We start from the raw sequence: 13,150 nt of genomic DNA, 5'->3' as shown, positions 1-13,150 counted from the left end.
GCACAGTTGGTTTGGAAATAAAGGTATAGTGCAGTGGTTTCCTACCTCCGGACCTCCAGATGTTGCAAAACTACAGCTCCCAGCATGCCCGGACAGCCGTTGGCTGTCCGGGCATGCTGGGAGTTGTAGTTTTGCAACATCTGGAGGTCTGCAGGTTGGAGACCACTGGTATAGTGCATGCTGTGAGGTACCAGTGGAGCCACCTTCTGCGCCAAAGGCTGTCCAAGCATGCTGGTAGTTGTAGTTCTGCAACAACTGGAAGCACCCTGGTTGGGAATCACTAATAAAGTGCTGTGAGGTACCAGTGGACCCAGCTTCTGCACCAAATGCTGTCCAAGCATCATGGGTTTTGTAGTTTTACAATGGAGGAACACCTGGTTCGGGAACACTGATATAGTGCATGCTGTGAGGTACCTATGGAGCCTGTTTCTGCATCAAAGACTGTCTGGGCATGCTGGAAGTTGTAGTTTTTCAACAGCTGGAGACACGCCTGTTTGGGAAACACTGATATAGTGAGAGGTACCAGCTCCTGCATTGCTGTGAGCCATGCCCAGCCTCATGTGCTTGTCATGCCTCCACACTTCTAAGCTGGCACTAGTCCCCCTGCTTAGCAGAGGAGAAACATCTGGCCCCCTGGCTTGGTGTTTGGCAATGGCTCGCCCAGGCTGCCTCTGGTGAGGGGCACACACATCCAGTGACAGGCGGCTCCTCCTCCCTTCAGAGGCTGGCGGAGTGTGATCAGGTTACACAGCTCGCTATGGAGCTGCAGTGTGGAGGAGCAGAGGAGGGGATGAGGGACAGGTCACCACAAGAACCCACCACAATGCTGGCTGCCTGCTTCCCCCGGCACATGCCCTGCTGAGGATTACTACCAGCCTGCATGGGCTCCTTGTGACATGAACTTCCAGGCTGGCACCGAGGTGTGAAGAAGAATGAGGGGCTGCTTTGTGCTTCTATGAAAGGGAAGGAAGTTCAGTGGCCCATGTGAGGTATTACAGTGCCACCCTCTAGAGCCCAGGGCTGCTGCCCTCTTGTCATTTCACTGCTTGGCTTGTGCCCCCGCCGGCTGTTCTAGATGCTCCTGGGGGCATCCTGGCTGTGCACCTCTAAGGGACCACAGAAGCCTTCTAAGGGGGAAGAGGAGGAGAGGGGTGGTAGGAGAGAAGGGGCAGACATGGACGAGTCTTCGCTGCTGGATCTGCTGGAGTGCTCCGTGTGCCTGGAGAGGCTGGACACCACTGCCCGGGTACTCCCGTGCCAGCACACCTTCTGCCGCCGCTGCCTGCAGAGCATTGTCAGCTCTAGGAACGAGCTGCGCTGCCCGGAGTGCCGCATCCTGGTGGAGTGTGGGGTGGATGATTTACCCGCCAATATCCTGCTTGTCCGACTTCTGGATGGTATCCGGCAGAGACCCCGAAATAGCCCCACTGGGAGCCCCACTGCAGGTGGGCATCACTGTGCGGGCAGCAACAACAGCAACAACCATAGCCCGGGATGTTCTGCCACTGGAGGGACCGCTGGGACTCCCTGCACTCCCAACCTGAGGGAACTGGCTGCTGCCAGCCAAAATGCCCTCCTTCTAGCTAAGGTATGTGCCAGCTGCTCACGTGTTTCTGATCTTACTTGGTTTGGGTACCGGCTGTTGGCACATGTACTGCTGGTATTGGACTTGGTTTTTGGACTGTACCCATGCCTGTACTGGCATCTTCATGGGCTTCATTCCTGCACCTGAGTGGTGCCAGGCTGCATCAGCTTTATCAAGTAGGAGAATACAGCGCCCTGCCATGGTGTTACCCACTGGGCATGTCACAGGGCATAACTATGTGCCATGTGAAAGCTATGGTAGTAAGATAGTGCTGTGCCATCTTTCTGCTATCAATTGAATGATAAGGTTACCATATGGTGGATGATCAGTACCACTACCAGTCAGCTACAGTAAGATGTGTTCCTAGAGAAGTGGTCTCCAAACTGTGGACCTCCAGCTGTTGCAAAACTACAATGCCCAGCATGCCCGGACAGCCAAAGGCTGTCCGGGCATGCTGGGCATTGTAGTTTTTCCACAGCTGGAGGTCCACAGTTTGGAGACCACTGTCCTAGAGCATCTAGTTCAGCTGTGCCATGATGTCACTAGGCAGACAACCCCCTTACGAGTGGCATCGACATATGACATGAAAGGCCAAGCGACGGGCTGCGTCTTCTCCGGAGGTCATTATGGCCGGCGTACACATCTGCCATAGTGGCATCTCACTATAAAATATTTAAGAGGCCATTATTTCACATTACATCATAGAACGATTAACCCTATCCTACCTGAAATGCAGCCTGGATCCCTGATGTGTCCTATCACAAAGTTTGTCAGAGTTGAAGTAAGAAATAGAAGAACATTTGTGTATTTTTCCTATGATGTGTTGAATGGAATCATACTGAGCTTCATTTGTTATGCATTTCTTTTTACATGCTGTGATATAGCGGTATTAGATGTTGCCTGTAACGTTGTATGGTTATCTTCTGGTATGTACTTCTTGGCTCAGGGCTTTTGCCAGACATATAAATTCCTAAATGCGTTGGCCTTTAATTGAAGTGAAACTTTAACATAGATTGTTGACCTGTCTAAAGAGATGGTTTTATTTAGATGTCGTCATCTATAGTCCTATATACAGACCTACCTTATGTTAAGCTATGGAGATCTAGGGGCTGATAAGACTTAAAAGGTTTTCCAGGGAGCAAGAACCTTCTTCATGTAAAGCATTTTTTGGGGTACAAGCGAAAAGTGTTGGTTGCACCAGACATCTGGGGCATATGCCCTGTCCGTGATTTGTTTGTCTAGTGCCCTAGATCTGTAGTGAGCATCACTTTCAACTCTGCTTTGGGCGTTATTAGTGTCAGGGGCACATGTAGAGCACTATAAATTTTGGGGGCTCTAAGTAGAAATGGTTCAAAGATAGTATGGGGGAAATGTTGAGCACTGTTACCATTCGGCCATGCTGCTTTCCAGGGGCGGACACAGACAGCTGAGGGCCCCTGTGCAAAGAATGTGACTGCAACTCACATTAATCTGCAGCATTATTTAGGCAGCAGTTTCCCCACATTAGGTAGCATAGTTTCCCCACATTAGGTAGCAGTTTCCCCACATTAGGTAGCATAGTTTCCCCACATTAGGTAGTATAGATTCCCCACATTAGGTAGAAGTTTCCCCACATTAGGTAGCATAAATTCCCCACATTAGGTAGCAGTTTCCTCACATTAGGTAGCATAAATTCCCCACATTAGGTAGCAGTTTCCCCACATTAGGTATCGTAGTTTCCCCACATTAGGTAGCTTAGATTCCCCACATTAGTTTGCATAGTTTACCCACATTAGGTAGCATAGTTTACCCACATTAGGTAGCATAGTTTCCTCACATTAGGTAGCATAGATTCCCCACATTAGGTAGCAGTTTCCCCACATTAGGTAGCATAGATTCCCCACATTAGGTAGCATCGATTCCCCACATTAGGAAGCAGTTTCCCCACATTAGGTAGCATAACCCCCCCCCCCAACACAGACACACACACACACACACACATAGACACACTTACCTGGCCTGCGCTGCGCTTCTCCTCTCCGGCAGCGGCCTGACAATTGACGTCACTGACGTCCTCCTGCGTGTTTCTTCGGAGGTACGTCACTTGCACGATGCCCCTTGGTAGACCCGGTTGGCAGGTTGCAGACTCACTGTCTAAAGTGCCCGCAGCACTATTATGCTCCGTGGCCACTTTAGAACAGTGAGCAGTGCCGGCGGGGCAGCGAAGGGCGGCGGGCCCCCTCACATGCTGGGCCCCTGTGCATCTGAACCGGCTACACAGGCAATATGTCCGCCCCTGCTGCTTTCCTCTATTGGGGTATTCTGATGTTGTGGACACTGTGGAAGACATATTCTTGGCACAGATAATTTGAGGACATTGAGGGACATTTATCAATGTTTGCTTATGTATTCTTTTTTTTTAGTAATTTTTTCCTTACTTTTTTTTTGCTTATGTGTGACTTATTTATCAACTGGTTTCAGCCTGTTGATAATTTTCTTTCACGTAAGCAATTTTTCCTTTTTTACTTTGGTAGTAGCTTTTTCTGCTCCATGTTTGAGCTGGAGTAAATTTAGTCAGTTTTTAACCCTGTTGTGACTTTTTTTTGCGCAATTGCGACTGTCGCAGTTAATAAATACCTGACTACCCGTAATCCATTTTAAAATTATTACTACGTAGTTAATTTTTGGAAAACTTGCTTTTCTCGCTTTCCAGTCAAAATGTTGCACGGAAAATCGCGTAGTCACAGTTGCGTCAATTTTGCGACAATTATAGTAAAGAAAACCTGACTAAACCCGTTGATAAATGTCCATAATTGTGAGCACTATTACTGTTAGGGACACTTTGCTTAGCACTATAGGAGAACTCTTACTGGCACATTTATTTTGGGCTATTACTGTCGGGGGGGGGGGGGGGAGGCATCTAGCTGCTATGAGTTTTTTCTGATTGGCACCATTATTTTGTGGGAACTATCGCTGTTAGGGGAACTATCTGCTTAGTGCTATGTGGGTACTGTGTGGGCATGTTTACTGAATGAGGGCAAAATTGGCAGATTGTGACACTATTACAGACATCATCTTCTTCACCCACTTTTTGTTGGGGCCACTTTTTACTGTCAGGGCACATCTTCTTGGCACCATTATGGATATAGGCATTGTATGCGGCTTCAATTCATGTTGGGCAGTATCCGTTAACATATTTTATGGGTCAGTGTGGGTGGCGGGAATTACAGAGCTCAGTTATTTTGGGAGGCATTGTGTGTGTGGTACTATTTTTATGACATTATGTAGCAATTAATATTGACTGATGTCAACAATTTTTTTAGGATCACTGTGTGGCACCAAATTACAGTAAGGGACACTGAGCAGCACAGTGGGCACAGTATTACTGATAACAGCTGGATGACACTGTTAGGACACCTCGATGGAGAGATAATGTTAAGAAGGTTGGGCAAATTATAGGAAAGTGAGGCACCTAAGATGTCTGGGTAGCAAACTTCAAAATGAGTAGTTACTTGAAAAAAAGGTCCTGGATGTCTGGGCCTGATGGAGAAGATGTGGAAAGAGAAAATCTTCTTGTTGGGTATTTTGCTGTAGTCTCCTCTATGGTCTGCAACACTGAAGTTAAACCAGAAATAATATCCAACCAGGAGTAAAGCGCTGAGCCAATGTAGGACTAGCAAGTTAAATTAGTCTTTGGGTGGGAATTCAGTACATATAAATTTGGGCACTTGCCCCTCACGATCAGTGTTACAGAAGAGACCTATTATAAAGGGTCATTGGTAAATCCTTACATCTTCGTTGCCTAGAAAGAATAGGAAGAAACCCAAATGACTGACTGGTATCTCCATACTTGTTTGATAGTTCTCCCATAATAATGCGCTCATAAAGTTTCATGTAACATCTTTATGGCATTTAAAACTTCAATTGTCAATTACGATAGCTGACACTAGAGGTGTTTTCTATCATAAAAGAAAATAGCTGTTAATACTGTGACTATGGTGACTATGTCCTACAAGTAGCTTTTTATAGGGGAGATATGAGCAAGGACAGGGAGATCTTTACAACTCTGTGCTTTTCTTTGTAACAAAGTTGTAAGTGTACGTCTATGGGTGCATAGGTCTTTGAATGGCATTAATAGGTACATAAAAGGCGGCACCCACCACTTATTTGCTGGCACGCTTTATTCCAAGGATAACTTCTTACAGGAGTACATGCAGGTGCATCCAGAATAGTAAGCAACAATTGTTATGCTCATAGCACAAAACAATTGTTGCTTACTATTTTGGATGCACCTGCATGTACTCCTGTAAGAAGTTATCGTTAGAATAACTCATGCCAGCAAATAAGTGGTGAATGCCGCCTTTTCTGTACCTAATTATTCTGAAGTTGGATATCCTCTAGATTTATGGGCAGAGTTCCGCCTTTGACGCTTTATGTACACTGCTCAAAAAAATAAAGGGTGCACTTTGATCTGAATGAATGAACTAATCGTATGAAATACTTTCGTCTTTACATAGTTGAATGTGCTGACAACAAAATCACACAAAAATGATCAATGGAAATCAAATTTATCAACCCATGGAGATCTGGATATGGAGTCACACTCAAAATCAAAGTAGAAAACCACACTACAGGCTGATCCAACTTTGATGTAATGTCCTTAAAACAAGTCAAAATGAGGCTCAGTAGTGTGTGTGGCCTCCACGTGCCCGTATGACCTCCCTACAATGCCTGGGCATGCTCCAAATGAGGTGGCGGATAGTCTTCTTAGGGATGTCCTCCCAGACCTGGATTAAAGCATCCGCCAACTCCTGGACAGTCTGTGGTGCAACGTGGCATTGGTGGATAGAGAGAGACATGATGTCCCAGATGTGCTCAATTGGATTCAGGTCTGGGGGAACAGGCGGGACAGTCCATAGCATCAATGCCTTCCTCTTGCAGGAACTGCTGACACACTTCAGCCACATGAGGTCTAGCATTGCCTTGCATTAGGAGGAATCCAGGGCCAACTGCACATGGTCTCACAAGGGGTCTGAGGATCTCATCTCGGTACCTAATGGCAGTCAGGCTACCTCTGGCAAGCACATGGATGGCTGTGCGGCCCCCCAAAGAAATGCCACCCCACACCATTACTGACCCACCACCAATCCGGTCATGCTGGAGGATGTTGCAGGCAGCAGAACGTTCTCCAGGGCTTCTCCAGACTTAGTCACATCTGTCACATGTGCACAGTGTGAACCTGCTTTCATCTGTGAAGAGCACAGGGCGCCAGTGGTGAATTTGCCAATCTTGGTGTTCTCTGGCAAATGTAAGCACAACCCCCACCTGTGGACGTCAGGCCCTCTTATTACCCTCATGGAGTCTGTTTCTGACAGTTTGAGTGGACACATGCACATTTGTGGCCTGCTGGAGGTCATTATTCAGGGCTCTGGCAGTGCTCCTTCTGCTCCTCCTTGCACAAAGGCAGAGGTAGCGGTCCTGCTGCTGGGTTGTTGCCCTCCTACGGCCTCCTCCACATCTCCTGATGTACTGGCCTGTCTTCTGTTAGCACTTCCATGCTCTGGATACTACCCTGACAGACACAGCAAACCTTCTTGCCACAGCTCGCATTGATTTGCCATCCTGGATGAGCTGCACTACCTGAGCCACTTGTGTGCGTTGTAGACTCCATCTCATGCTACCACTAGAGTGAAAGCACCGCCAGCATTCAAAAGTGACCAAAACATCAGCCAGGAAGTATAGGTACTGAGAACCACTCCTTTATTGGGGGTGTGTTGCTAATTGCTTATCATTTCCACCTGTTGTCTGTTCCATTTGCACAACAGCATGTGAAATTGATTGTCAATCAGTGTTGTTCCTGAGTGGACAGTGTGATTTCACAGAAGTGGGATTGACTTAGAGTTACATTGTGTTAAGTGTTCCCTTTATTTTTTTGACCAGTGTATTAAGAAACTGTGTTGCATATACTCTGTGCGAATAAGTCCAGGTAAGTGGCACCCAGTTTAAGGTCAGCAGTGCCAACATCTTTTTCTATTTTGTGCAATTTGTTCTTTAAATGGGTTCTCCGGTGCTTAGACATCTTATCCCCTAGCCAAAGGATAGGGGATAAGATGCCTGATCGCGGGAGTCCCGCCGCTGGGGACCCCCGGGATCTTGCACGCGGCACCCCGTTTGTAATCAGTCCCCGGAGCGTGTTCGCTCCGGGACTGATTACTGGCGACTACAGGGCAGGCGGCGTGTGATGTCACCCCCCCGCCCCCGTGTGATGTCACACTCCGCCCCTCAATGCAAGCCTACGGGAGGAGGCGTGACAGCTATCACGCTTGATATTCAGATATTCAGGCTTGCATTGAGGGGCGGAGCGTGACATCACACGGGGGCGGGGGCGTGACGTCTCACGCCGCCCGCCCTGTAGTCGCCGGTAATCCGTCCCGTAGCACGCTCCGGGGACTGATTACAAACGGGGGGCCGCATGCAAGATCATGGGGGTCTCCAGCGGCGGGACTCCCGCGATCAGGCATCTTATTCCCTATCCTTTGGATAGGGGATAAGATGTCTAAGCACCGGAGTACCCCTTTAAATAGCCATGTCTTATGCTACTTAAACCAGCCTGGTCATCTGGGTCACATGTGCTGAGAAGGCTCAAACTCTGGAAATTTTTACGAGTGCAACCCATTTATTCTGACTGGCTAAAGGTAAAGGGGTCTAACCTGGTGAAAGCTTAAAACAATATTTCCGAAAGCTGCAACGTGTACAACTTGCAACGTGCAACTTGACTGCATTTCATGAAGATTAAAAACCAATAATTTAATGGGCTTTTTCAGCCCCTTTAAATCATTGCATATGGGCAGTAAATTGAGTAAACGATAAAAAAAAAAACCTGTACTCATTCCTCAGCTCACCACTGCTGCTCCAATGGAAGGACTGCAATGAGGTCCGCATACATTGTGCATGTGACTACAGCCTATCATTGTCCTCAAGGGCCTTGTGCACTACATGCATAAAGTGTGGTTGACACATGCTTAGTAGTGGAGTAGTGGAGGCAGAGCTGAAGTAGTGAGGGGTAAGTACAGTTATTATTATTATTATTTTTCTGCCCTTACACAGTTTTCTTAAAAAAGGCAGTAAATCCCCACTCTGCCACTTAGCATCATTCCCTTATACTACTGATATTATAGTAGACATTACTATACATCACACATTAGCTGAGTGTAAGTTTCCATGGGAAGGTTTGGCCTTTCTTTTCTTCAGTTCCAGCAGTTTCTCTCTGATAAGTATAAAGCTTTTTCTATGGTCCCTTCCATCACATATCTGTAGCTCTTATTGGTCAGTATAGCCTTGTCCAGACATTGCATTTTTACAGCTTTTGACACCTTTTTTTGTAGTCTAAAATTGGGATAGGTCCTATTTGTGGATTAATATATGCTTTTTAGTTGTGTGGCTTTCCTTTATACTTATGTTTTTAGAGAACACAGAATTTATCCGTTCGGCACTGCGGCTATTCCACTGCTGGGGATGTCGGGACCATAATTTGCTCGCTGGTGACATTATTGACTTTATGACTTCACCCACATTTTGTGTACCTCTAGCTTTCCTTATATGTAGCGTTTAGGAGTGTAAGTCACTATAAACAAATATTACTAGTCAGTAGCAGTTCTTCTGAGGCACATCCAGGTGACAACTGTGACTGTAGCTCCCTACATTGGAATACCCTACAAGTGTTACTTAAAGATTGAGCAAACAATGTTACTTTAGAATATTCGATTATTTGCTACAAAACATCAGATGTAACAAACAAGATAACGTAGATTTTGTATATAAATAACTCAACTATGTTACTTCACCAACCAAAGGGACTAGAAATTCTGCTGGAAATTGAGTGTAAGCCCAGCTAACAGCAGATGTTTAGTACGTCAAGCTTTTACCCAAGCCACGCACCTGAATAGACACAGTAAAATATGTCAGAACACTACAGGCTTTTTTCCCTACAGCTGCCTGTTCTTTACTTACAACCTGAGATTACGTGGTTATTTTAAAATGTGTGCACCATAATCCCATACCAGCAATACAGCACATAACACCAACACATGTTTATTTTATGTTGTAATGGTGACCTGGAGAACCCAACACTTGTAGCTAGAATTGTAGAAATCAGGTATTTAGCATGGCTACATGTATTGTGAGAGTTTAGCTTTGAAGAGTTGGGCACATTGCAGTAAACAGCAGTCAGAGACAGTGACACAGTTCAAATGCCGGGCTTTTCCTGCTCTTTATTTTCTAACACAAAATACAGCCGCGTTTACATTGGCACAAAACCAAACCTGCTTTCCAGCCCTAACTAAACTATTTTGCTTACCCTCACTATACAGGTAGCTTACTTATGGCCAACATTAAACGTGTTACCTCACACAACTGGCAATTGTCAAAAAGTCTTTTTTGAGGCTGCAGCCTTCCGGTGAACAGTTCCCATCTGAGGGTCAGGTTCCTCTCAGCCTTTCTAAGCAGACTAACTTTCAGCTTGTTTTTAAAATCCAGCTGTCTTCAGCACCTTTGCTGATCTGGACCCATCCAAAAACCTGGTGTGGCCCAGGATGCAAAAAGTGCAGCCCCAATACCAATTATTCCTTTCATTCCATAAAATCCAGGGTCAAAAATAGGATTTATCACAAGTACCTAGCAGCTATAGTCTTCTAGGAATTAAACTTTACTTGATATTACCGTATTTATCGGCATATAACGCAAATTTTTGTGAGCTAAAATTTTTTGTATAAAGTCTATCTGCATCGTATACGCCAATAAACTCTTTCTGGCCCCGCAAAAGCCGATGCGGTTCAATGATTTAAAGCGGCCACTTTATATTATGTAACAACACAAACAAGTAGAGAAACATAGCTGCACATCCACCATTTGTGTTTTGATCGACTTGCTTCTCAGCATAATTAAAAAAAACTAACAGGTTGTTAGTATACATTTTAATAAAAAAGTACAAGGCCACTCACCACGTCAAGGCCACCTAGTCAGAGTGGGTCCCTAACCTAACACTGGCATAGCACCGGGCGGCGACCACCACCTCTGAGACACCATGCCCTCAGGGGGAACGAACCAGTGGCAAGGAAGCCCCACTGCTGCCCGACCAAGCCCTGGCCCTGGGCTGCACCACCCCACAGACAAAGTATCACAGAAACAATGGCCGCCAGAGAGCACCACACCAGTGTGAACACTTAGCATGTGCTTCCTCCCAGAGGGCTGGGAGAATGTTAGGAGGAGACCCTTATGCCGTCTCCTGCTAATTAAAAACACCTGGGCCGAATGGGTGGAGTGGAGTGCTGTCCATGGAGAGAAGGGAGAGACTTGTACAACACATATAGAGAAACATAGCCGCACATTAAATTATGTAACTGCAGCAGCTTCTGCGGGGCCAGAGTCCTGCGGCCACCACCCGATTCCCTCCCCATCCCTGGCTTTCATTTTATTTATTTATTTGTCCAGGGGCAGGCTCCTGCAGGCTCCGGCGCCATCCTGTATTGGCTGGTAACGTTCTCAACGCAGCGTCACTCGTCATTGCGCAGCTCACAGCGACTGCGCAGGATGCTATTGGAGCCTACAGGAGCATGCCCCTGGACAGGTAAATATGAAAGCCGGGGATGGGGAGGGAATCGGGCGGCGGCCACAGAAGCTGCTGCAGTTACATGAACTGCCGGGGCAAGATTTTTTCGGGGTATACACACACTTACACACACCCTCATTTTAACAAGGATATTTGGGTAAAATACCTTTCTTACCCAAATTTCCTTGGAGAAATGAGGGTGCGTGTTATAGGCCAGTTCGTGGTATACCCCGATAAATACGGTAATTATTATTTATAATGATGTAATGAATGTGTGATGAGTGTGTATAGACCTTCTTTATACCATTGTTATCAATCAAAATCAATGGTCATAGTGGGAGAGAGGTATGATGCAAAAAAAAAAAAAAAACATTTTTTTTTGTAGGGAATGGATTGAATTTGTAATTTTGGTTCTTTCAGCGATTCTTCTGTGGAGGCCATGCTAATGAATTGCTGGGTTCAAGGGCTTTTTATTGAGCTGTCAGATACCCTAAAGAAAAAAATAGACCAAAAGAGCCGAAGAGTCATAAACAGAATATCCAAATAGCCTGGTATCAGATCACTTTACTCCAAGAAGACCCCACGCTCTCGCTAAAAGGCCAGTGCAGATAATTCATCAGCTATGTCTTTTTCATGCAGTCAGACTGTGCACAGTCTCCAGGCTACTACCGATGATTGGAGCTCAGCATTTTCCTAGGAGGAAATTGAGTCTGAGTAGGCAATCCCCTTTGGAAAATGTTTTTTTTAAAGATCTAGGTCACTTTGAAGCCTTTTATCGTTGTGAGGATGACTGTACCCTCATTTCTTTGCTGTTCAGAAGAGAAGGGTTAATGCTTATTATGAGAAAAATACAGGGTTAGAAGATTTATTCTAATTAAACAGTATGTATTGTTATAAAAAGAAACACTATAATAAAAATAATAATGGACCCGCCAGATAGTGGCATTGAAGGGTTATTGGATTTCTGTGTCCAGATTGAACTTTTCTAAGGATATGATAAATACATACATAGAAACTGAGATTAAAGTGCATATCTATATAGATATAGACATCTTTTGCCACTTCACGTTTGAAATATGTGTAAAACCTGATCTGGAGGATTTTGCTTTACCTCAAGTGTTTTTACCTTACATATTTGTTCATACAACTGTTGCAAAACTACAACTCTTACCGGCTGTCCGGGCATGGTGGGTGTTGTAGTTTTGCAACAGCCGGGGGTACGCTGGTTGGGAAACACTGATATACAGTATGTGTAATTGTCTTCTGTACAAAAATTCTATTTTCATCAATAGACAAGTTGTTAGTTTCTGCTATAAGGGTACGTTCAGACTAGTGGATCCACAGCTGAAGGAACCCTACAGGGTGCCTTTAGATGTGCCTGCTCGGAGCGGCAATACGCCGTTACTAGCAGACACACTGCTGCGATGTGCGAGTTTTCGCGCATGCACGGTGTACTCGCACACATCGCCACCGCTCCCCCTGCAATCTGAGCTAGGCCGAGAGCAGCCGTAGCGAGTGTACTGCGCATGTGTGCGGCGACTCGCACATCGCAGTGTGTCTACTCGTAGCGACACCTGTAAAGGCAGCATACAGTGGTCCTTCAGTGGCGGATCCGCAGTGTAAAAAGCGCTGGGGATCCATTTGTGTGAACGTACCCTAAGGGCACATTCACACATGGCAGATCTGTTGCAGAAATGAGTAGGAATCCATATACTTACTGCAGAAACAACCCCATATACAGATTTCTGCAACAAATCTACTGTGTATCAGTTTACTTTAAAGCGGTATTCCAGGATTTTTTTTTATTTGACTATGCTACAGGGTCTGTAAAGTTAGTGTAGTTCATAATATAGTGTCTGTACCTGTGTGTGACAGTGATCTCCCCATTCTTCTGTAATTTTCACCCCAATATTTATTTTTAACAGCAGAAAAAATTACTCTGGTCTCAGGTTTTCCCAGGTTGCAATGTGGTCATGAGA

At 45.7% G+C, this 13,150-nt stretch overlaps 1 protein-coding gene across 3 annotated transcripts in view; it reads left to right on the top strand.

Moving 5' to 3' along the window:
- The first annotated feature begins 637 nt into the window (after positions 1 to 637).
- SH3RF3 (SH3 domain containing ring finger 3) overlaps positions 638 to 13,150 on the top strand; it is a 572,673-nt gene continuing 560,160 nt past the window's right edge. For all 3 annotated transcript variants that reach the window (XM_056556016.1, XM_056556015.1, XM_056556017.1), the window contains exon 1: positions 638 to 1,588. In XM_056556016.1, coding sequence (XP_056411991.1) covers positions 1,076 to 1,588 — 513 coding nt within the window. In that variant the 5' untranslated portion in view covers positions 638 to 1,075. The remainder of the gene's footprint in view (positions 1,589 to 13,150) is intronic.

The sequence above is a fragment of the Hyla sarda genome, chromosome 2 (genome assembly GCF_029499605.1).
Source record: "Hyla sarda isolate aHylSar1 chromosome 2, aHylSar1.hap1, whole genome shotgun sequence".
In the NCBI taxonomy this organism is placed as follows: domain Eukaryota; kingdom Metazoa; phylum Chordata; class Amphibia; order Anura; family Hylidae; genus Hyla; species Hyla sarda.
Note: the sequence above shows the minus strand (reverse complement) of the source record. Positions and strands in the feature narration are given on the sequence as shown.